Genomic DNA, 26,752 nt, shown 5'->3' on the forward strand with positions numbered 1-26,752 from the left:
AACTTTTTCCAAAATGAAAGGATAAAAGACTAGCAGCAAAAGTGGTTAAAACTGAAGTCTTATATATCTATATTTATACGTAGATATATATATGTATGTATATATATATATGTAGATATATATATGTGTGTGTATGTATGTATGTATATATATATACATACATATACACATATATACATATATACATACATACAGTACATATGTATATATATATATATATATATATATATATACATATATATACATACATACATATATATACATACATATATACACACATACATACATATATATATACATACATATATATACATATATATACATACATACATATATATACATACATATATACATACATATATATACATACATATATATACATACATATATATACATACATATATATACATACATATATATATATATATTATATATAATATATATATTAAAGCGGACAGACATGTTGCATATATAATACAGTACATGACAGGAAGTTGCACTGTGCTGGTTAATGCAAAATGACAAGTGTTATATTTTTGTTGTTGGATATATTTTAAAAAACAAACAAACAAACAAACAAACAAAAACCCCACACATCCTACATTTTGCTCGTCAGCCAGCAAGTTTTAATCAGGTTCATTCAGCTTGGGAGCCATCCAAAAAAATACGATGGGAGAACAACCACAAACACACACACGCGCGCACGCATGCACACACCACATTTTGAATTAGGGTTTAACAGTCGTTCATAGCTAATTTTCTCTGTCAGCACAATAAAATTAGTGATTGTATCTAGCAGCCTGTATATTATTTATATATATATATTCATATATAAAATTTTTCCTGCCACTACTGTACCATGTTAGCGCTATCCTTCCTTCCTTCCTTCTATCGTACAAAACTAGTGAGAATCTCTTACTAGACGCTCAAGTCACAAATGCCCGCTAATTTTCAATGTGAAACAATACAATTAAAAAAAAAACAGGTGGACCTATGTACACAGTAATGCTGTCAATAGAAGCTACCGTATAGAACACTGACAGCCACGATAAATACACCTCTATCTTTAAAAAGAACCAACAAGCTGGGGTTATTATTATTATTATTATTATTATCAGTACTTAAATATAGTGTTAAGTATTTACAGGTGTTTGGTACCAAGGGGTGGGGCGCTTAATTATCTACCTAACTAAGGGGGTCTTACGGAAAGTCCCGTCAGAGAGGTCTGTGTCCCGCGTCGGAAAGTTTGCATAGAAATTTCAAAACAAAAAATAAAAAAACAAAAACAAAAGGGAGATTCAACCAGGTGGTACACATGCAGATTTACTCAATTTATTGCAGCTTTTTGTAGCTTCTAAATAAAGTATCCGCCTCTTTGAAGTGGGTCCCAAATAAAGGACAGCATAATAAAGAATACCATCTATTATTATTATTATTATTATCTATATTCATTGTTGATGGAGTGCACTACTTGGTAGAAACCAGCAGAGGCGCCGCTGATTCTACTACCGATTAACCACAGGTATCTCAAATTAGGATAGGAGGGTTCCAGCTTGGACTGTGGTCTACAAGGCAGTTTAAAGACTACATTATAATGATGCGTTCAAGGAAACTGGAAAATCGGACCGACTTGCGAACTGAGCGTAGCCCAGTTTTGCAGAAATCTGATGTCACGCAACAATGGTGGCAAAAATAATAAAAATGGGAGAATATGACAGTAGAGCAGGGGTGTCCAAAGTTTTTCCAGCCAGGGCCACATAGTGAAAAATGAAAGGATGCAACTTTGCCACTATATATATATATATATATATATATATATATATATATATATATATATATAACTTTATATAACTTTATTTCCATAATATTTTGATTTATTCCCATAATAACCTAACTTTTTCTTCTTCTTAGTGACCTATCATAAATGCTCCAATTAACTGCCAAGCTCATTGGGAAAAAAATTGGGAATTTTAACACTGTTGTTACATCCCTGTTAAAAGTTATTTAACAAAAAACAATTATATCGGCAAAACGATATATCTGTTCACAAAATTAGCAAGGATAAATCTATCATGGTTGTCAGCATTATGTTGGATGGAAGCACTTTAACGTCGGACCATGTAAGGATATTTCCCGGTTTCCCTGTAGTCTCAAATGCAGCATTATAATGATGTGTTCAAGAAAATATGAAAATTCCATTCCCTTGCTCATAAACTGATCACAACTTTGCAGAGATGCAGAAATCATACATTTCACTCAAGAATGGTGGTGATAAAACATCTTGAAAAAAAGCAAAACAAAGCGATTAGCATATTGCTTATAAAGTTTATCGGGGTTATCGCGGTTAACTGGTCACAGCCCCAACCGTGATAAGTGAATTTCCACAAAGTAGGATTCCTTATTTATAAATGGAACATTTTCGTAGTTTGAGCACAGACCTTCTAAATATGGGTTTTAACATTAAAGCCTTCTCGACATGAAATACAGTAACAGTTGCTGTAAATGTGTTCTGGTGCCAGGGGAGTTCAGTGGGGGGCGGACAGGAAGTGATGTCGAGGGTTCAGAGTTAAGTTTTAGTTTGGCGTGGGTTATGGCCGCAACAGTAGCCCATGTTGGGGATTATTGTGCCTGTTGTGAGATGATTCAAACCTGCAATAAACGCCTGTTGTTTCGGGGATTAACATTACTGACACCTTGGGACCAGTGTAGAATACCACATATCATGCCAGCGTCTTCTGAATGCCTTATATTTATACACTGCTCAAAAAAACCAAAGGGAACAATTAATCAATCAAAATGTCAATCACACTTCTGTGAAATCAAACTGTCAACTAGCAACACTGACAATCAATTTCACCTGCTGTTGTGCAAATGGACAGGTGGACTGCAAAACACCCCCAATAATAATATCAATAATAATAATAATCATAAATGTGATTTCCATTGATCATTTGTGTGATTTTGTTGTCAGCACATTGAACAATGTAAAGAACAAAGAATTTAATAGGAATATTTCATTCATTCAGATCAAGGATGTGTTATTTTAGTGTTTTTTAGCAGTATATTTGAGTTCATTTAGCCATTTTTGTTCTTGAGAAGGTTTAATTTAGGTAAAAAAATACATAAAACTTGCATATTTTCACTACTAATAGGCTGCAATCAACCACGAAACAGCATGACTTATTTATTAATATATTTTGGAAAAACCGGGATAGAGTGAAGAAAACACAAAGCCCGCCTTGAACAGTGCCTTCACTAAATATAAACGTGTAATTAGGGAATTTACAAATGCGATCGACCTGGCAGGTCCCAAAGATTGATCGGTCGATCGCGATCGACAGGTCAGCGACCCCTGCAGTATAGCAATATTGCATATCTTCCAGCTGTGTTGACTGCAATGTAGCTGACCACTAAATGACCACTTCCCAAGTCTGGAATGCAGCGGATGTCAGGGGGGTAATAAGCAAGACGGAATATGATCAATAAACGTATGAATAATCTGCACAGGAATTGAGCTGTAAAAAAAAAAAAAAAAAAAAAAAAAAAGACAATATGTACCCCTGGTAACTTTCCTGGTATTTCAAGCTCTGTTAAGAAGCCAACAAAACAGTACTGTGCCCCAGGAAGTTGGATTATTCCAAAGTGTGCTCATAAATAGCTTGCTAGCTTCCTGGTGGACTTATGGTTCTATATCTCCCAAAAACAAAGAAGAGAGTAACTATTCCTTTACAAAAGAGGACGCTGGTCAGTCAAAGTCACTGTCCAAAGAGTCGTCAACGTCAGGACGTTACCAGTGCATAAAGACCGACGCACGCACACGCGCCATCTGTATGTATTTAATAGCTGAGATACTGAACATTCCTGAAACAATGCACTCATTCATCCAGGGCTTATTAAACGAAGACACATGAAGGAGTGGACTCGAGACATGAAGAGGGAGGAAGGCTGCAAAAAAAAAAAAAAAAAAAAAAAAAAAAACTAAAAAGAAGTGATTGTGGGACAAACGCGGGACTTGTTTTTTTTTTTTTTTTTTTTTTTTTTTGGAGAGGGTGCAGCAACCGAAGCATTGGAGGGCAGTGCTTTTATTTAATAAAGTTTAAGTGCCTGGTCGTGTTTTCCGAATAGGAGCACTGTCACCCTTTACTCACCAAAACAAAAACTTGCTGGTTGAGCAAAACTTTGAATCTGAACAGGAGAATGGACCTACAGCGGTATATAATTCAGCTAAAACAAACAAAAACAAAAAAAAGGCATATTGATCTAATCTATGTTTTTTGTACCTTTGAGGGAAAGTCAGTATGGTAAATTACCATTTTTCCCTTCCAACAATGGAATGAGTCCCTTTATTTTTTTGGAATGCAATCAAATGGTCTACGTGAGGTTTGAAGGAAAGAAGGAATACAGTGGCCATGGATCCACTACACAGAATAACACCTAATGGGAGGGAGGGGGTTAGATAAACGCCAAGTCTCGTGAGCGTATGTCCTGCCTACTAATTACACTGACATGAAGGGAAAGGCCACTGTTACCCGACTGCAACTTCACAAAAAAAAAGCAAGAACGAATCCCTTTTAGCATACTTAAACAGCAAGTTATTTTTCTGGATAGTTTTGTTGTAATTTTGTCTGTACAAAAGACAAAGACTCCTTCATAAAGTTTACACATTTCTTGCAGTTGAGTTCAGACCTGTGGTTTGTCAATGCATGTGTGTGTGCGTGTGTGTGTGTGTGTGTGTGTGTGTGTGTGTGTGTGTGTGTATACAGGTGCGTTTAGTAACATCTCCAAGTCTGTTAATCTTCGTCTCCTCACGTCCTCAGATGAAGCTCCTGGACTTAGCTTGATGCCCCCCGCAAAAGCTTAAGTTTGTCCTCCGCTGCAGCTCGTCGGCGACAAACGCAAACTGAAATCACCAAAAGCTCTCAGAGCTGGCGATCAACATCGCCCCGTCTGAGAGGGGAATGAAAAAAGGATGCCGGCTTTGAATTGATCTGCTTTGATCCACTTCCTGTGTTAGCTAGCTTTGAGGGTGTCCCAGAGGGCAGGCGCGGGGTCACCCGGCCGCCTTGTGCTTGCCCCCGCAGCAGCGGCACACCTCGCCGCAGTGGTGGCAGGCCCGCAGGGGCAGGTAGCAGCACATGCAGGGCGCAATGAAGGAGAGCGCCACCAGGGCGAGCCAGCGCAGGCAGAACTGCTCGTCAGAGGTGTCGCACGAGCACGGGTCCGAGAAGTCGCCCTCCGAGTCGGACATGCAGTGGTAGAGCATGCTCTCGGCACACAGCATGCAGCTGACTTTGTAGATGCACTGCTTGATGGGGTCGGGGGCGTCCTGGCACTGCCCCCGCCAGTTGTCCTCGTGGTTGAACATCTCCCGGCAGTAGATGCAGCGTGAGCGCTCACCGTCCTCCCGCCGCCGCCGACCCTTCTTGGATTTCAGCAGCGGCGAGGGCTGAGTCTTGATGGCCGTGTCCTTGCCCAGGCCGAGCCCCATGCCCGTGCCCATGCCCAGACCGGGGCCCAAGTGGGAGTCCCCGCCGGGGCCGTCCGGGAAGAGGTACTCGCACTTCTTACTGTCCAGTTTGTGGAAGGTGGCGGGAAAGTCCAGGTCCTCGCGTTCTGACTCCTGCTTCCACATGACCGGGTGGCGGTAGTCCTCGTAGCCGCGGATGAGCACGTCCTTCCGGGGGTTGATGCGAACAATCTCCTCTTCGTCCATGTGAAAGCTGACGTGGCGGGTCGACTTGAATGACACCTTGGTAGAGAAACCAGTTACATAATAACTCAACAAAACAATAAAATATATCGCTGCAATATGTCAGAAATCCTGCAAGACACTCTACAGCATGGTCTCGCTCAAAAATGTTTGTCCATTCAGACTTTATAGTGGTGATTTACCTGGGGCGGCAGGTAGCGGCGGTTGCTGGAGGGAAACTCGTCGAAGGGCTGAGCGCGTACATAGCAGCCTCGGAAGGGCTCCGTGGAGACAACATTGTTCAGTGGGGAGAAGGGCTCCTTCATGGGGGTACAGATGGAGGGAGGCTCCTCACATGCCTGCAGACAAGAAATACATTGATATTCTTTCACTAAAACAGAAGCACATAAAACCTTTTTCCATTATTGCTTTAAGTGTATTATCAAGGCTATGCCTGCTGTAGCTTCCACTTTTAACCACCAGATGGCACATTGCACCGATGTCTGACAAGGCAGCTGCACCGATGACAAAAGGAGTTCCCAACAAGCCAAGCATTCCCACAAACACTTTAAAGTAGTACACAATCTCCAAAAATAAAGCCACTGGGAATAAGCAAATAATTCCACGAACATTCATACGCTGTCGTCTGACAAGAAAAGAGGTCTCGCCATTGACAACAATCAGGCTGGAGTTACTATAAATAGCACCTGGTCGATGCCGCAGACCGCATCAAGTAAGAACGTACGCACTGTAGGGGCGAGTGTACATTTCAGGCGCATGCAGGGTAGATTCAAAGCGGACTCCCATAAGAAAGTAACTAACGTGACGGATATTTCATGATTCATGAATGCAGAGGTGCGGGAGAGAGAAAGAGCCACGGAGGAGGATGTTACATCAGGAGCCAACATTATGTCACCAAACATCAGGGCATGGGCGTATTTAGTCATTTGAGGGCCCAGGGCAAACCTAGTCATTGGGGCCCTCCACATCCTTCTTTTTTGATTTTAATTTTTACTAAATGCGAGCATGTAATTCAGGCCACTTTTTAAATTATTTTTAAAAAACGATTAAAAAAATGTTTATTATCTACTAACAGGTGTGAATAAAATTATCCTGTTCCCTGAGCTACATAAAGTCTCAACATACTCACATCGTTGTGATGAAGAGCGTCATCTGTAAAACTACTGCATCCATGGCTGACCCTCCTGTGTCTACTTCGTTGTGACTGTGAAAATGTTTGACACCTTCGGTAGTTTGGATGAAATTTGTTTGTTTTCCACTTGCCGCTCCAGTGGGGAAACTCCACGCCGCCAAGTTTGTTTCTCTCCGAGCTTCCAGAATCATTTTGCACATGCCACTGACATGGAATAGTCCATTTAATGAGAAGGGAAGGGGAGCGGTCAAAATGATCATGATAGATTATGCAGTTGGATGTAGTTTTAAGCACGTGAATTAAGACATGAATATATATATATATATATATACAGTACATATAAAACATGAATATATACTTTAAATCAAAGAAAAAAATCAATAAACAGCTTTTATGAGACGTTTGGGGGGGGGGGGGGGGGGGGGGGGGGGGGGGGGGAGTAAGTCCGCCCCTGCATCAGGGATGCAAAATCCTATCAAAATTGGAATCATGCATTGATTTCATTCATAAATCAGCTAAAAGAATGGATTCACTGGAATGGCGCAGTGAAAATTCACTGCTGTCAGCCACAACTCACGCCAGCTATTGACACGCTCCACACTGTTAACCATGCTAGCACTCAGCACCTCTACAGTAGCTAGCCGACGTTACACACGTCACTTCCCAGGCCGTGCCTCTTAAAAGAGCACACGTCATATGATATTACACTACATATAACATCTTCTAAATGCCTTATATTTGTATTTTCATTCATTTAGCCATTTTTATGATTGAAAATGGTTGATTTGGGCCAAGAATACATACAATTTGCTTATATATGCATATGTTGTGACTAATAATGGGCCGCATTCAACCACAAAACAGTGATTAATTAATGAAAAAATGTGATAGAGTGAGGGTTCGATGTTCGAACTGCAATGTAGCGAGACCACTGTACATTACATTTATGGTTAAAATAATAAATTACAATAACTTTGGATAGTGGACCAGCTAGAACTTGCAGCTAACTGTAACAATCTACGGCTGCTGCTCTTAAAATGGGTGTTGTAAAAAAGCCACAAAAAAACAAAGAAAGAAAGACGAGCACAAAGAAAAAGCACAACAAAATCCTTCCAATTTTTTTCCCTCAAGTGAGGTCTCGCAAGATTTTCTAACATCTTGCATGATGACAGTTCAACATCAAAGTTTTTGTGCAGCTACAGACACAAGCACCTTTAAAGTTTAACCATGATCTCAACGTCCAAACTATCCCCCCTCCAATCCACCCTCTTTCCACCACCACTAGTGACCCGACCTTATCAAGGCAGGGTTAGTCCTCCTCTCTCTTCCTCCCCCAGTTCCGTGTGGGGGAGGCTCTGCTGGCTCTGGTTAGTCAGTGCCGTGTGTAAAGTAGCCCACGCCAGTGAGCTTTAACGCACAGCGGAAATCTGGTTTGCTCCCAGCTGCTGCAACAGTAATTACTGTCCTGTGGTTGCTAAGAGATGCTTCCTTTGACTTCTCCTCAACCCCCCCCTTGCACCCTCCCTCCGTCGTCCCCTTGGGCTGCACACATGGTGCATGTATGGTGTGACTTTGCTCCCGCTATGCCTCTAAACATACCAAAGTGTCTGCAGGGGAACGTGAGGAGGAGAAGACACTAGACGGAGGGGAGAGAAAGAGCAGAACAGGAAAAAATGAGTTGTGTGTGCGTGTGTGCACATAAAACAAGAAAGAAAGTGAGAGAGAGGCCAAAGAGTCTGCAGAGAGAATGTCATAAACTAGCTCCAGCTGGAGAAATGCAGCAGAGAACTTAAAAAGCCAGATGACAGCTGTATGTGTGTGCGAGAGAAAGACAGCGCAAAGGGGTGGAGAGGTGGAGGGGGCGGGGACTAGAGAGAGAGAGAGAGAGAGAGAGAGAGAGAGAGAGAGAGAGAGAGAGAGAGAGAGAGAGAGAGAGAGAGAGAGAGAGAGAGAGAGAGAGAGAGAGAGAGAGACAAAATGGGAAACAGATTTGGGCTTCCTTTTTCAAGCTCCCCCCGACCCGCCATTCAAAGGCATGTGTGGGGGCCAATCTGGAGCTGATCTGACCCCAGAGATGTGGCTGTGGCTGTGGGGTGAGGGAAGAAGAAACAAATGGAGGATGGTGGAAAAGTGTGAGAGGAACATCAGGGAACATCCTCGGCATTTCCATCGTCAAATGGTCACGATACAACAGGGGTGTTTAACAAACAACAATGGGGTGTGGGGGGATTCTTAAGCTTGGATATTTTTTTAAATCTTTAAAAAAATTGTCAAATAAAAAGGTAAAGGGTAAATTAAAAAAAAAATCCTAAAAGTATATATTTAAAGACAAAGCTCTGTGTTATTACTGTAGTTAGTAATTGCAACCTTTCTCATTACATTGTTTTTTACCCTATTTTCCCCCACTTTCTTTCAACAATGTGCCAATAAAAAAAAGGAGCCATGGGCCGCATATGGCCTCTGTGAAATCTCAACACTTGAAACATAAACATGTACAAATGGTGTGCTTTCTAACAGTGGCACATGCATGCTGCACATTGTCCTTGTATCATGTATTTGTAAATGATTAAAGACTTATGGTGAATGAGATGTGTTTGTGGAAAAAAAACATTTTTTTTTTTTTAAACAAAAATCCACAAATTGTCAGGGCTATGAATGCTGAATCACAAATGTATGAGGATCCACTGTCTTCGATTTCAATTTGTCCAACAGATGGTGCCACTTTTTCCTATTCAAAGCATGCAGCAACATTTTTTTCACCTTTTACTGTTTTCTGCAAAGGTGCCTTGCTACTGAAATAAGTGTGTTCAGTCTACTGATGTTAGATAGCAGATAGAAGATCGCAGACGCTACAGGAGTTTGTAGTCCAGGACCACAAGACTGGCGAACAGCTTTTACCCACAGGCCATCAGGCTTCTCAACAAAGCACTCACACACGCCGCACGCAAACACACGCACACACTCATAGCACTATATAGTTATTTATTTTTATTAATGTCTCTTCTGTTGTTGTTGCTTACTTTATTGGTATTTATTTGCTGATGTTCTTATTCATTTTCTTGTGTTTTTCTTTCTTTTTTTGGGAGAATGAACAGAACAAGAATTTCATTGCGTAGCAGAACTACTCGTTTTACTGTGCATATGACAATAAAAACTCTTGAATCTCTTGAATAATAGTGTGCATGTGGGAAAAAGTGTGTTCTTTTAGTTTTGTTGAAAAAATGACAAAGTATGTAAACACACTGGCCTTTAATGGATAAAATCCCATTAATATGAAGGTGATGTGAAAGATTGACTCATTTAGTGCAGTTTTTGGGAAGCTGACGTTTTCAGCAGATTGACAAAAGGTGTAGGTTATGTTAAATTGGCTATTACAATACAAATCATGACAATTTTTATGTAAAATATGAATTGATTGCTATATTTTGTTATTTTACCTTGCACAGATGAACAAATATTCAACTGTCATAGGAAGTCGTTCGGACTTTCCAATAAAATTGCCGAGCAACAGTCTGCGGTTTGTATTTTTGTGAAATCTGTAAAATGTAAAACACTGTCAGTGATTCTAATCCTTATTTGCAGGCATTGCTTTTGCAAGTCTGAATAACGTCAAAACAAAGAAAAGTACTTAAAAAAATATTCCTCCACCTCTTTGACAAGATGAACATGCTAAAAGTGCCCTGAATGTTAGGAACTTCAAAAACTGATGAAAAGTATGCAAGTCATGCAACAATATTCAGCCATTCGAGACCAAAATGCCAAGAAAACTTTTGCAAACTAAAGCAATACATAACTTCATGTGCTAAAGTTCTAAATTACATGCAGAAGGTTTTTTCTGGGTATTTTCACAGAGGTGCTAGCAACAGCCTTGGCACAGCATGCCCGCAGCTGAGTTGTATGGAAGAAGTCATTTATGCATACAGTGTACATGCTGTGCGGGTCTGGGCAGGAGGAAGAACGTGGTTTGTGGACAGGAAGTGGTTTGAGATGGATGCTTGAGCGCATGTGCATGGAGTCCTGCTCAATCGTTGTGTCAATGCAAGGCTATCATGAAGACCTGTTGGTGCCATTTTCACCTCGTGCACATAGCTACACGTGTATTATTATGTCTTCATGAGGCTTTGTGTTGCTATTTGCTAGCTCACTTCTCTTTCTCTGCAGCCCAGGTCTCCGACCGCAACATTCGGATGCCAAATCACCATGGTGACACGCTCGGTGGCTCATGCGCTGAACCTTGTGAACACCCCACCACTACCCCAACTCCCTTTCCCCATCACAGGACCCCCCCCCCCCCCCCGCTGCCTAGCAACAGCAGGACCATTGAATTTCCTGTGTGTTCAGGCTGATCCCGCTCTAAAGAGGAACTTTGCCACAGGAACAGGAACGCTGCTCCCTCCCTCTTTATCTAAGATCTAATAAGTCACAGGGATCTAATAAGTATCAGGAGGTAGGGTAGGATGTCAAAAACACCACACGGCATTTACAGTGGAATCTAAAGTGGAATGCAAACAAAACTTCAGAGTTTGAACCACCATGGAACATGACATCACATAAAGTCAGCACGTCGTCCGAGGCCTCGGCACCACGCCTCAAAAACTCTACGGGGCGAGCATCACAGGACCAACGACACGGAGAGAAGAAGAATATCCCTCAAAAGTTATGTGAAGTCAACTCATGATTTGTTATCGAAGTGACCATTTTTTTTTTAGGGGGTTAACTTGAGTAACAAGTATAAATGGAAAACGTTGGAGTCTGAACCGCCCATCATGCAAGACGTGCACTTGAAGCCAGCCTATCGTGCAAGATACTATCATGCTTCATGGAAGCCAAGTTCATCATGCTTTACAAGAACTACGGGCTTTCAGAAGACAAGAATATGCTTTCAAATGATTCTGATTCACATTCAAAGCAGCAAGACTACACACATGTCATTGATTACCAAAGTTGATGGGATTTTTGTTGGTTTAATTCGATAGTTAACTTCCTTTTACACTTGTATGACAGGTGAGAATGCAAACATGAACTTTTTTATAGTTTTTACGCCCTCATTTCAACAGCAAAACAGTCAAGTTATTTTTACACTTGTACGACAGATAAGCGTGTTAAATGCTGCGTAACAATTGCCGGTCCAGTTATTAAAAGGTAATATGTCCGCTCCAAACAAATTATTTCTAATTCCATGTATTTCTTATGGGAACAACTGTTGACTTCAAGCTTGTAAATACCCCATAATGTGTGTGTTAACTGCACATAATTGACTAGACTAAAAACCTATAGCACTGTAATACAGGTTTCCCTCAAATGCACATAAATCATATGTAATAAATCAGCAAGAAAAAAAAAAAACACTCACTGGTATTCCGTCCTCAGGAGCATCCCCTTCACCAAATGGCTTGCAGCCTGGAATAAAAAAAGAAAAAAAAAAACAAGAAATTAATGGAAGGAAGGAGACTGGAGGAGGAAGAGGAGGAAGTGGTGTTGCCTCAAGAACCCTCCTACACTGAAAGAAAGTAAAAAAAAAAACATTTTAAGCAACCGTTTCTTATTTTCTTCCTAAAAAGAAAAAGTATCTTGTCTAGCAATTTTCACTTGAGAAAAATAATCTTATGTTAAGAAAGTATAGCGAGCCAATTATTATGAAGGTATTTTTTTTGCCAGAAATTATTTCTTTTTTTCCTGATAACAAGCCAAAAACTTAATTTTGATTATTCTTCAGCAACAGATTAATTTATATTTGCCTTAAATTAAGAGCAAAAACTGCTTAACTAACTTTCTAAATTTAGGAACTCACACACAGGAAATATATCTAAAGATTTGCTGATTTCGGAACAATATTGCAATTTTTATTCCAGAAAAATAATCTTACATTAAGAAAGTATAGCTAGCCAATATTTTTTGCCAGAAATTAGTTCTTTTTTCTAATAAGCTAAAAACCTTATTTTGATTATTCGTCAACAACAGATTAAGAATACTTGTCTTAAATTAAGAATAAAACTTTTTTCTAAAACTTTCTAAATTTAAGAATGGATTCGCACACAGAAAATAAATGTACACATTTGCTGATTTTGAACCAATGTGAAGGCTGCACAGCATATTTCATCGAGCGTACCAAGATTTATTAAATTAAATCTAGCCATAAAATCTGTGTAAATGTGATTGTAAATGATTAAACTTTAGTTTAGTTTATGAATTTACATGCAAATCATGGCAAAAAAGAATTCTGATAGTGTTTATGACAATAGGTTTTCTTAAATTAAATTTGATCGTGGAAAAGCGTGCCAAGGTAGCAGTAAGTAATTCCACATTTTTTAAAAAAAAATATATATATATTCTACAAATCTTACAATAATAATGGATTTTCATGCCAAATTTTAAGGCTAGCTAAACAGCAATCGCTGCTCACTCACCTCGTATCTTACAGTCTGCATAGAGCTGTCAGAGTCAATGACTGCCAGTCCAACAACATACCTTTTTTTTTTATGTGTGTTACATAAATACTCATCACAACACAATCAGCGAATGTTATTATTGTGTTATTGTTGTGAATATTCCTCTTTCTTCGCTTTGCTGTACGTCCATGGCTGTGTTGTCTGTCGATGTGACGTCACGATGGCGGTGGTTGATAATCACTTCCTTTCACTTGTATTATATCGTTGTTTGCAGGCGGATGGCAAACGTATTAAGTGACTACTTTCATTTTTTGTTCTTTGCAAACATTTTTGGTGAAATGATCACTTTAAACCATTTCATCAGTATTATGCAGGATTCCTACTGTTTTTAATCAAGGCATTTTCACTGTCCAAGAGTGACACTGGTGACTTATTAAGCAAAGTTCAAGCCTGGGATGTCCCAAACTTTTTCCATCGAGGGCCACATACTGAAAAATGACAGATTGCAAGTGCCATAAATATGCTAAGAAGTTGTATATATTTCAAGAAAAAAACTGCATCTCAGCTTTGTGATATAAATGAAAAAGCCTATTATGAATATGAACTTCAGTCTTCGCCCTTTTGTCCCCCCATTTTTGCTGTTTTTTTCTTTAAAATGTCCAAATATTTAAACTTTCTTCTTAAATGATCTTAGTAAAATTTATTTTCATAATATTATGTCTTCATTACCATATTATATCTTTACCCCCCCAACCAAATTTTCTAAAAAATGACAACAATTAAAACTGGTTTCTAAAACTTAGGATAAGACTTTTTCATCTCAATATTTTGACTTTATTTTCCTAAAATTACAGATGTTTTTTTCCTATTTCTGCCAACTTAATTTGACCAAAATTACAACCTTTATTTTATCACAGCTTAAAAAAATAGTCTATTTTTCCCAATTATATTTCCTATTCCCATTTATATATTTCAACTTTATGCTACTAAAATTACATTATTTGTCCTCATGACGATGTTCTGGTAAAATTTTGACTATTTTCATTAGATAACTTTTTTCTCTTAATATGTTGATTTTATACTTGTAAAATTAGTAATGATATTTATGTTTTTTTAATTTTATTTTATTGTTAAATTATATTTTTAGAATGTGTCAATAGCCAATTTTAAAAAAAGCCACAGGTCACACTTTGGACACCCGTGGCTTAAGCAAACAGATAGGGTCTCAAGTCAGAATTGCGAGACGAGACTGATGCTTCCATCCGCCCCGCCGCCTAAATGGGGAAATGAAAGCTGCTTCGTGTCAGTGGGGCGCACGGAAGTTCATGAAATATGCATGCCTAGAATAATGTAACCAGACCTTGGCTAAAACCACGCCATGTGTCATTCCTATATTTGAATAAATTGCTCTGATGACAATTTGTCATTATTTTTGTGAGTACAGTTTAACCTCGGTTTTCCTCACACTCAGAAATGCGCAGTGTGCTTGAACACCCCATCAGCGCAGAGTGTGCAGTGCTTGAAGGAGGAAGAAAGGAGAGAGATACAGAGTTGTTCATCACCACTGCATGGATGCTTTGTTTGGGCACTCAACTAGGTTGTTAGGCGCATTGTTTGGCCCTACGAAAACTGAGACATATTTGTAGCAATAATTTTCGGCAAAAACCGGGGAGTATGAAAGCGAGGTTCCACTGTATATTATTAAACGGGGTTCAGGGTTGTCCATTATTGAAGTTTCTTCTTGTAAATGTTCTTCTCATAATACTACTACTTTATTCAAACAATATTCAAACAACTGATTGTTGGTGTTTTGTAGTTTTCTTATTCAATTATATTTTAAAAATGTGCCGCAGGGTGATTAAAAAAAAAAAAAAAAAGCAAATTCCCCGGCGCTGCACTTTGGACACCCCTGGTCTAAGTAGTCTGAACTCCTATTCCAATCACATGTCAATGTCCCAAAGCTTCTTTAGACGGCAAACTAGCTTAAGTGAAACGCTCATCAGAGCCACATGCAATGGTTCATAGCTTGGCTTATTCTAACATCATTGCTGCTATTTTGCTGCATTTACTAAACCAAGACCTGTATAGTTCTCAATGACAAAAACTTCCTTTGTTTAACTGACAACTGCACAAAAAAAGCCTCCAGTTTTTTTTTTTTTTGCTTCTTTCCAATCCCTTCATTGTCATGTCTTATGACTCATCAAGCCTCGCTGTTGTGTGATCTCCTTGCTCCTGTGTCACGCATAACCGAAGATGTGACCCGACAAAAAAAATGTGACAGCGTGAATATTAAAAGCAATTTCCGAATGCTGTGAGTCTTGGAAGCTGGTTGATATAATTGGCACATGCGCCTTATGTAACTAAAAAAAAAAAAAAAAAAACATTCTTCAAGTGAGACACAGCTCCACTGTGTACAAACTTCATGTTTCATTCACACCAGAGAGTTGCAGCGAGGGCCATGCACCAAAACAGCAATTTAACTCAAAGGGCATCACAATACAAGCCTGTCTTCATTCAGCAGGAAGACACAGCAATACATGACAGAAGATTTGTATGTGACTTGTGTTAGCCACAGTCTGAATCACATGGAGAAGGTATTCAATACTGGGAGGCGGGGGGAGAGACTTTTCAGCACGACTCTGGAAGCTGCCTGAGCCATGTGCCCGCTGTTACCATGGCAACAGAGGACTGCATAACTCATACACACGCATGTGCGCGCACATTCACAGAGGGCGCAACATCTTCTCTCGCCTACCAACACAACACAACCCAACCCCCCCTCCCCTTGCCCACCACCTCCATCCCTTGCTGACGCCCCCAACAAACACACACACACACACACACACACACACACACACACACGCAAAATCACAGAGCAGTCCAGCAGTGCAGCGATGCAACAGGAATACAGAGGAACTGGTCTGTCTGTGCTGAGGAGAGGCATTACACAACAATGGCAGAATACAGAGGATGCCAGGACAGAGAGGACAAGAGAGTGAGACGGAGAGTCAACTTCGCCCTGTTGTATCTGAGAGTGTTTACCATGCAGGTGTACTGTATAAAGATAATGCAATACAGAGCACCCTTATGAGAACCTATTTTTAATCCAGATCCTGATCAAGAATCAGTATAAAAATAAAGCCCACAGGCGGTCGTGTTTACGGCATCCCGTGTGAAGTCGTTGCGTGGTTACATACACGCTCCCATAAATTAATTCAAAACTTACCACAATTTCTGGACTATAGATTGCACCGTTATGTAAGACGCACCCACTAAATTTAAAGAGAAAAAAAAGATTTGGACATATATAGGCCGTACTTGTCGACAAGCCACAGGTGTTGACGTCATAACATGGGATATTTGCCACACAGAAAGATGTTACATGATGACATAAATGTTTTTTTGTTTTAAAAACAGTGCCGAACAGTGTGTTGTAACATGGCTAGTTAAACAGTGCCAAACAGTCAGTCTAAGATAGCTAAGCAGTAGTCGCTCTTCATAGTCTCGAGGCACATTCGCCATTTAGCTTGTGCTATCCACTTCATTCAGCCCAGCCTTTCGAAACCCGTTGGTGGTAGTGGATGGTTGGCAGTCCAAATAGTCCAAACAGAGGCTGTGGTAATTCTACACTTGATCAAACTTACTTAGGATGTGTCAGAAATCGCTGCATTAGACTTCAAAACGTGATATTAGCCTCCACTTCACTTGACCACGCCACTGCTTCCTGAAGCTACACTTGAAGCATCATTGGAAATGGAGTGTTTAGCCATAAATTAGCCGCATCACTGTACAAGCCGCAGGGTAAGTGAATATGGAGGTAATCTAGGTAGGGAACTTGTACGTAACCCGAGGACCACCTGTACTTGCAACTCTAAACATTGCCTGTATGATTAATAAAGGTTTTGTGACAGTGACTGTTTGACATTGGAGCTCATTATTTTGTTTGGCGGGGCCTTGAAAAAAAAAAATCAAGACAAAAAGCCCTTAGCTAAGAAAAATGTGTGCCTGCTTGGCCTGCTTGAAGACAAAAATTGCCCCGTGGTTTGGTATCGGTTTTGTATGGGCAGCTGGTGCGAAAAAGATCATTCATGTGGGATCATGCGCAGCATATCTTTAACCACGAAGCAGCTCAATGCATCCTTTAACGGGACGCACGTGAATAGCGGACAGGGAACATACATCTGCCAGCGTACATATGTCATGTATGCAAAAAACAGAACCCACCTTGGCTGATGTCCTCTATGGCCCTGCGTATGCCTCGATCAAAGGCCCGAGCGTCGGCAGGGCTCTGGAAGGTGAGCCCGAACTTCTTGTCGTTGATCCTCCAGTGGTGGAAGATGGGGTTGACCTTGTTGTATACTAGGCCTTCCTGCAGGACACACTCCAGCACCACCTTAGAGAAAACACAGAGAGACAGAGTCTAAGACTATATAAACAAAAATATGGCATAATAAGCAGGGCTGTCAAATGATTAAAATTTTAAATCTGATTAATCATAGTTTTCGAATAAATGTATAATGATTAATCACCCTTTGCAACTATGTCAGAAATATTCAATTTTTACTGTACTTTATTACTAGAAACACAAATGACAGGAGACCATATGAGCAATGAGGAGTTGCGCTCAAAGACACCACCTCATTTAAATTGAACTTAAATTTAAGGGTATTTCCTGGGGATTACCAAGCATACTTAAATGCTAACGTATATCCACTCATTGTTTTTCTTTGTATTTATGTTTATTGAGACGACACAGATATGCATAATAAAAGATGATGCTCAGAGTTTGACGTGTCCTTGAATGCACCTCACGGTCATGTGGTGAGAATGAGAGCATGAATGAGTGATGAACACAGACATGTTAGTGAGTAGGAGACACATATATGGTGTTGGAATCGCACTGCTGTTGATGTGTTCAGGTCAGAATAAAGTCATTATACTGTAGAGTGTCAGACTGTGTGACTTTGTGGAGACTCGCCATCGTCTGCCATCATAACACAGAAGTGTGGCTTGCCGTGATGAGCATGTGTTAACACACACAAAAAAATGAATGTGATAGATTAGTTAAGGCATTAATGCATTATTTTTGACAGCTCTAACAATTAGTTAAGCAATGTTTTTAGTAGGGGTGCCACGATACGCAAGATTGGGTGTACAAGAAGGAGGCAAGATAAGATTTTAACATTACCATTACATTTAAGAAAAGTACAATGGAAAAAACTATATATATATATATATATATATGACAATATATTGCAATCGACTAATTTAATTTCTACTACGTTACACTTTTCTGCACTCTGTGTGTATGCCAGCGGGCCTGCCTCCACCCACCGAGAAAAAGAGACAGTGACTGGCAAAAGGGCTCTCTCCGTTCATGCTGTTGTTCTATGGAACAAACACACCAAGGAGTGAAGCCTCTTCCTGCCTGTCTGGAGGCGGGCGATGAGGAAAACGCATGCCGGCAAAATTATGGATTTTATTTTCATTTAGTGTATGATTAATTTATTATCGTCCCAGGCCTAGTGCCCATGAGACAGTTGTTTTTTTTTCGGAACGAGAAATCTTATCACATTTTTATCTCACAAGATCTTGTGACACCCTTAGTTTTTAGTATGCAAAACTGCAAAATGGAAAATGATGAACCCTGTGCCATCATTTCTGGCTATATAATCTAAATCTGTAGCAATAGAACAGGATGGCTGGCTCTACTTTAAATGGTCCAACACTGATTCGCTCTGAAAAAATCCCATAAAATTAGGTCTTAGTCGGATTTCCTCTTATCACAGTGCTTGTTACCATCCTGACTGATCCTGTTGCATCTTGCCAGCAAGTCTTAAATAATCAACAGTGACTCTTTGGAATATTAGGTCGCTTAACTGCATATTTCAAGGTGTGCTAGCCAACTTTTCTGCTCAAGATTTCAAGTCACCGGGGAACACAGATGTACACCGTCACTTTAAGTGGCTTAAGCATGCCTTATTCAATCATTCCCATGGAACAAGAGTGTGGAGGGAACACTCTGCATAAGCTCATGTTTCTGAAACAAAACACAAACCAATAATTGGACATATATTTGAGGATAATTTGTAAAACACATTCAAAATGGTGGGGTTTTTATTACAGATGATGTTAAAAAGTTGGAAAGCAGCAGTCGGGGCGGAGGGCGGGGGGGTGTTTGAGTTGGCTTTTAGAGGCAGACAGTCAAAAAGTGTGTGGTAAGAGAGAGGCTGTAGTTCCAAATCCTATTATTAATCAGAGCTACTGAGCCGCCTCCTGGCCTTCCTCTAGGGCAGATTAAGTGAAATGAGAGACAGCCATTACAGTCTTTTGAGGTTTGGACTAACGTGCATGAAAAAAAAAGTTACTTAACCAGGGGTGTGAATGGTGCGGGGCTTCGGTTATGGCAATAGGCGTGAGAGAGAGCGAGCGAGGGAGGGGGGTGGTGGGGGTTTTCAGCAAGCGAGCCAGTAGGATGAAAAGCATCCGCAACCCGAGGGGTATCTTATCAGGTTCAAAAATCAATGCTCATGTTCAGTAGGAAATCTTTAAAGCAACGCTAAGTTTTGCCTAAAATCCATATTGCGCTATATATACTGCAGCATCTTGCGATAACGTTATATATCACAATATATTAGTATTTATAAATGATAATAGAGCCATTTCAAAACACGTTACAGGCTACAAAGGTTTTCGGACGTGTGTGAGAATGCCAACCAACCATCCACCAGTTGAAGTTCCAGCCAAGTTTTTCCAGAAAGATTATTACATCGCTGTTTGACGTGTGTGGTAAAAGGCAGTGCGCTAGCATGAATTAACTTGAGACAAATGTGCACATTAGCACTCAATAAGTCATCAAAACTTACCTTTATGCATTCCCACATAGTATCAGCATTTGACACCAAATATGAGGTGAAAGAAAAATGCTAAAAATACAGTAGTAGTCTATCTGTGCAGCATGAGATAAAGTGAGCACACGCACAATGGTCATGCGTCAAGTGAGACGGATGTAACAGAGAGAATCCGGCCACATTTCAAAATAAAACATCACGGAAATAATTTTTTCTTTCTGTGCGGCCCAGTACCAAATGACCCACGGCCTGGGGGTTGGGAATCACTGTTCTAGGCTACACTCATTACCATCTTGTAGGATCCTAGGAACTATCCTGGCCCCTTACGGGTTACCTCACTGATTAAGACATGTATTTAACACTTCAGTCCTTATATGGTACGTCAGTTTCAAACTGGGAACAATACACAGAGATTCTAGCGAGACCTATGCCATCAGCGGAAGTGTACCTCTAAATGGCTTTCTCTGCCTTCTAAAGAAAAGACAAGGCCAAGGGTTAAGCTGGGAGCAGAGAGGGATGGCCACCGAGGAGGACAGGGTGATAAAAGGAAGGGGATCAGGTGATAAAAAGCAGAAGGATGGGGTGTCTGTGGCTTCAGGGGCTGATTGCGGAGGCGAGACTGAACGGAGCCGGAGCAGGTAAGATGAGCGGCACGGCTAAGGCCCATGACCTGACATAAGAGAAAGTATCACATGTTGTAATAGCGGGACGACACTCAACGCCACATTCCACGGCCGTGGAGAGACAACGGAAGAGGAGCCACGCTGGCCAGAGGGGAGAGATGGAAATAATGGGAGGCAGGCCATGTTGGGAGGAGGTGAGGGACAGAGATAGTCAGAAGAGAGCAGGCATAGTGGAAGATAAGGACGAGAAAACAAGGAACACAAACCCAGCTAGTATCTTTGAATGCTGATTACACTATTAGATAACTGTGTAAATATGTTAGTGCAGAACCAGTGAATGTGATTTTGAGGATTCTTTTCCAGTCTAGTGCGTGATCATTCATGACTTAAGCCTGGGAATTTCTTGAACCAAGATTTGTACGCAACATGCACAAGACACTGATTGTGTTTACAGAGTCATAAGATTCCATCGATAAATGTGATATTTGCGACATTAATGGCGCTATGGATTTACAAGCTGGGTGACACCGATAGCCTCACAGATCTCAAACAACATTTGGCCGTACAAGCTGAACAAACAAACCTAGAAACAGCAAAAATATGCGCGTATCAAGAGAGTCCGTCCCCAGAAGGAAAGCTCATTTCCATCACAGCTGTGAGCAATCCGAGGGATGCTGAGACTAGCGAGGGAGGGAGGCTCAGCTCCAGATCCGGTGTCGTAAGAACTTGTCAACCAATTAGGTGAAGCTTTTTTTTTTTTTTTTTAAAGAAAGTCGGCGTGACGCAAGGGGGGGGGGAGAGAGAGAGAGAGAGAGAGAGAGAGAGAGAGAGAGAGAGAGAGATTGGTGGCTATATGGAGAGCCAGCTGAGTCATCACCAGTACACTCTGTGCCGCATCACTGCGCTTTACAGTCAGATCCCCACCACCTCTCTTCGCCTCCCATTGATGTATGCTATGACCAAATACATTTTCCCTGATCTCGTTCTCTCGTTCCGAATCACGTCCCTGTTACCACCTTGTAACACTTGTGCGTATTCTCCTCTCAAGCCATTTAAGGTTACACTCATGGATGGGAAAGATGTGATAGCTTTCTTTCTAAAGATTAGCCTATCTTTGATTAGACACAACAAACTGAATCAAACTGCAACATCAGCAATATTTAGAGAACATATGACCACTCAGCCAAGGCTTAAATCAATGAGTCATCAACACTATGAACTCAGATCCTGATAGCTACTGTATAAAGCAAATTCATCCACGATCCCAAATTTCTTGTAAATCCAAGGTGTCAAAATGTAATAAGAGCCAACACGAATGCGAACTTCAACCTAATTTAATCAAATTGTTTTTAACAGTTAAAATCTGTGTATGCCCAAATGCGCATACACAATCTGGATTACATTTACATTTACCACCACCAAACATTCATTCGCATTCATACACCGGTGTGGGCAACACTGGAGGCAAGGTGGGTGAAGTGTCTTGCCCAGGGACAACAGTGGGAGACAAGGAGGACAAGGAAGCTGGTATCAAACCACCAACCTTCCAGTTTCTGGACGACCTGCTTTACCTCCTGAGCGACTGCCGTCCGCAATTATTCTAATTAGGGTCATGGGTAAGTTGGAGCCTATCCCAGCACAGAACAGTGCGTATAACACACTCAGTTAAACAGTAGCCTACCGCCATCTTTATCCTCCTCCTGTTAACTAAAACCACTGAAGTAGTCTTCTTCAGCATCACAATTAACAGCCTAATAATACCTTCGTCACACACTTTGTCAGTCTCTCGCTCTCCTTCATTGTTGCTCTCTATGTCACTTGCCTCTCGAGGCAAATAAGCCCTTTCGCTTGATCTGTCCTTTTCATCATGCTGTAGTCCAGCCTTTTGACACACTATAAACCTTGCAATCCTACCTCCACTCGATGTTCCCCAGCATTACTCTTTAGCTCCGATTCAACATCTGCCGTGGCCCAAGCAGTCCAAACAAAAGATGTGGTAATTATACTTGACCAAACTTGCTTAAGATTTGTCAGATCAAAACAGGATCGCTGCACAAGACTTCAAAACATGATATTAGCATCCACTTCACTACTCCGTGAAGCTGCACTCGAAAAATCAAGGGAACTCCAGTTCTTTTAGCTATAAATTGTATGGCCGTATATCACAGTATAAGCCGCACAGTTCAAAGCGTGAGAAAAAAGTAGCAGCTTATACACCAAAAATGACAATATGTATTCTTATTTATTCCATTTCAATAATGCAATTATTTGTTATTCATTGTGAAGCACACCTAATCTCGCTGTCTACTGACAATAAAAGGCTTTCTCTTCTTGCCTTTATTGATGACTTCACTCAGGCACTCATTTTTATTTAATGAATTTCTGTAATGTGTACATTTTTGTAAGTACCATGACTTGTTATATTTTGTATTCTTCCATAGTAAGAATGATTAAGTAAGTACTTTATGTGTTTAACATACTTGGCAAATAAAGATGCTTCCAATTTGCTCTGACATATACATTTTATTTAAAAATATAATAAAAAATCATTATTGATATTTCAGGACTGTAATCAGGAAGTTGCACATAAACAAATAGAGAAACCCACACCAAAGCAAACAACTTCCTTGGCAGAGGTAATTACAGTATTTCACTGTCTGGTGTAGTCAACCCACTGATGGTTTACAACAAGAAAAGATAATGTCATGCTTTGGTGTCTCATATGACTAACATTAGTCGTCTGTGGGTTTGTCTGCGGTTGTTATTTTACTTGGACTCATCACTCTGCCGCTCTGATGCCCTCAAACGGTTGTCAGAGCGCTGCGGTCGATGCCAGGCACCCCGGCACTGGGTGGCATCCTGACAGACCTACATATGGCTGAATGTTTGTTGTGGCGACTGGGGTTGGGGAGCATGGTAGACGCTGGCGGCAAGCGGAGTGTTTTACCACTTCCCAGAACAGTCGTTGGGGTCTCTGAGCCATGTGTATGCCTGGGCCTGTACGATAGCATTCCCGTCACACCCTTTCCTGTGCCACACACACACACACACACACACGTATGTACACGAGCATAGTAAGGCACTCAGAGGCCTTGAACACAAAACACATAAAATGTTCTCAGTCAAAGGCGATGCTAGACGCCAGGCAGCCTCGAGTCGCCAATGTCAAAGCATTAAAAGGCCACCAGAGTCTCTACGTCACGATGTTTGCCACAGTGCTCTAACATCACTGCACTTTCACAGCCAGGTTTACACTTTTATTAGCCCACAGCATCTAGTAGATGACTTTTACATCTACAATGCAGCCTGTTAGGCAAATAAGTTACAAAAAAAAAAGACGACTGTGTGACTCTAAACCAGGGATATCCGCTGGCCTTGACCTCGGACCGGCATACAAGTTGAGTTCAAAACTGACAGCAATGAACATTTTTGCAGCAGGTTCCTAAAAACAGCAGAGCAGTGCCATATAAAAAACATATCACTGGTGTTTTTGCAGTAGGTCCTGAAAAACCACAATGTGGTCCTGTCATATAGCGTAGTAATTCTCAACTTGTGGGTCTTTGCCTGGGCAAAAAACATGAAAATAATATTGAGCTTTTATTCTGAATGGGATTTTTTTGTGCAGCGGCTTCAATGTGTCACTACTGTCTCTGGTTGAGCCTTCGAACGTGTTTGATATCAGTTGTTTAATTGCAAGCTCGAATACAAATGTACAAGGAAGTTAGACAGACAGTTGCTAAGCCTGATGCAGTTGACAGGTTGGTGTTCCTGGCACAAAATAAAGACATGCTTGTGTCTTCTAAAAATGTTTACCTAGAAAAATGCTACTGTTCAATTTAAAGTATGTTTGAGTTGCTGACATTTTAAAATTTCCTCTTAAACTGGGCACTCCTTCATATTTTGTTCTTTTGTTATTAGCTGAGGACTTGAGCATAGCTAAAGGTTTGTTTTAAAAAAATATATTATATTTGAGTTTCTGTATATATTTAAAAAAAGAGAACGGCCTACTTTAGTTTATAGGCTATTTTTAGTTGAGATTTTTTTTTATGTAGATCTTGCATGAAGCTTTACAATTTCAAAAAACATCCTCAGGTTAAGTATTTATTTTAATAAAACAACTTGACACGCATATTTGGCTTTGATTTTGTCTAAACTCACTTTGCTTAAAAAAAATATAGGAATATATATCGTATATCAATATTCAGCCTAAATATATCAGGATATGAATTTTGATCCATATAAGCCCTACTGATTTTTTAGCCCTGGCATGAAATCCCGTATCATCATTGTAAGAGTCAAAGAATACATCTTGTAATAAATAAATAAATAAATAAATAGATTTCCTTACTGAAACTGACAGATCGACTGCAAGATAGGCCAGAAAGATGAGTGACAGCAATCCATGTTTTGCTAGCAATTCATGTCTAGAACGGGTACAACGGCAACCAGGTGCAAACAAGCACAGCAATGAACGCACGCCAACAAAGTGACATATTAACAACAATAACTACATTCAATAATACTGTGTTGTGAGGATTACATGTTTTACTGGTAGTGTTAACCACTGACAGCTATCAGCTAGCTCTATGCACACTGCACAGAGCCGAAGACAAGTGACAGCAATTGTTGTTTAGCTAGCAACTTGGCATGAAAACCCATATTATTCTAAGATTGGTAGTGACGCTGCAATCAACGATGACTCTTTGGATTTATTTTTGCACGCTACAACAGATTGCAAATGATCCGCCTAGCTAGCACGTCATAACAAGCCAGTTACAAATCAACACTTCATTAGCCGCCAGCACTAGGCTGGCTACTATTGACAATATCAGCAGAAGAAATGTGGATCGACATATTGTCACCTTGGCACACTTCCACGGTCGAACGTCTTGTGGGTTTTTGACTATATTTCCATCTGTGGGGCAGTATTGAAACATTTGTCTCACGAAATTTGTTGACACATCTGACGAGACAAATGGTGTCTTTTGGAAATGTGAACAAGCTTACTCTGTCTCCTCGAGAGTTCCAGCAAAAGCCTTTCAACACAACAAGCGGGCATAATATAAAAAATATATAACAAACAACATAAATTCACCCAGAAGTGGACCATAACAACAGAGAATGCATTGTAGTGAACAGAAATTTCTGGGTGGGAATGTCTGATTCAAATGTCACTTGCTCCTCGTCCTCCAGTCCCGGAAGAAGTGACAAAAATTGTAGAAAATTGTAAATATTTCAACATTTGAGCACACGTCTAACACAGGAAATATGTCTTTCAATTATATTTTTCACAGTGAAAATAACAAGATCAACATGTGTCATGAGCACTTTAAGGGGTGATGGTGGGTCCCGCAGTCAAACCAGTTGAGAACCACTGATATGGAGGATCTTATACGAGCGGTTTTGGCGGTAGACCCTTGAAAACAGCAGAGCGCACCTGTCATATAGAGGATCTCTGACTTGTGTTTTTGGCAGTAGGTTCTTAAAAACAGTAGAGCACTCCTGTCATATATAGTCTTTGACCAGTGTAAACCCATTTTTTGTATTTTAATTTATGAGAACATTACACTATGAACTAATTTGGTTAAGTAAAAATTGCATACAAAATAGTGTAGGGAGTCTTTACATGTGAGGCCCTCTAAAACAGATTAGTTCAACAGCCCTGTTCTATTCTATGACTATTGTACAGGATATCCTAACCCTTGCATTTTAACGTGGTGGAAGGGTGGAGGCTAAACTGCATTTTGGTACAGATCCAAATCTTGCTCAATTAGAGATGGGGCGTCAATTGACAAAACCTTCCTAGGCAAGAATGGGTGACGTCACACTGTGAGTGTGGGAGAAGGTGACTCAAAGACAAAAATAACATTGATATGTACAAAATACTATGAGTACAGAACTGTTCTAAAGCAACCAGCGGTAGGAAGTAGGAATAAGCACCCTATCAACGTCGATGTAAAGAGGGGTGGTCGGAACAAAAGGAAAGCTCCTTTTGGATGCTGATAGTGTTGTGTTACATGTCACACCTCCACCTTGGAACATCAGAA

At 40.4% G+C, this 26,752-nt stretch overlaps 1 protein-coding gene across 1 annotated transcript in view; it reads right to left on the reverse strand.

The window, feature by feature from the left end:
* Positions 1-3,479: 3,479 nt before the first annotated feature.
* Positions 3,480-26,752, reverse strand: part of spred1 (sprouty related EVH1 domain containing 1) — a 45,464-nt gene continuing 22,191 nt past the window's right edge. The window contains exons 3-6 of the mRNA XM_054796118.1: positions 17,456-17,624; positions 12,196-12,242; positions 5,893-6,048; positions 3,480-5,749 (exon numbers count right to left, since the gene is read on the reverse strand). Of these exons, the coding sequence (XP_054652093.1) occupies positions 5,051-5,749; positions 5,893-6,048; positions 12,196-12,242; positions 17,456-17,624 (1,071 nt within the window). The 3' untranslated portion in view covers positions 3,480-5,050. The remainder of the gene's footprint in view (positions 5,750-5,892; positions 6,049-12,195; positions 12,243-17,455; positions 17,625-26,752) is intronic.

Source organism: Dunckerocampus dactyliophorus, chromosome 13 (genome assembly GCF_027744805.1).
Source record: "Dunckerocampus dactyliophorus isolate RoL2022-P2 chromosome 13, RoL_Ddac_1.1, whole genome shotgun sequence".
NCBI classification, from domain to species: Eukaryota; Metazoa; Chordata; class Actinopteri; order Syngnathiformes; family Syngnathidae; genus Dunckerocampus; species Dunckerocampus dactyliophorus.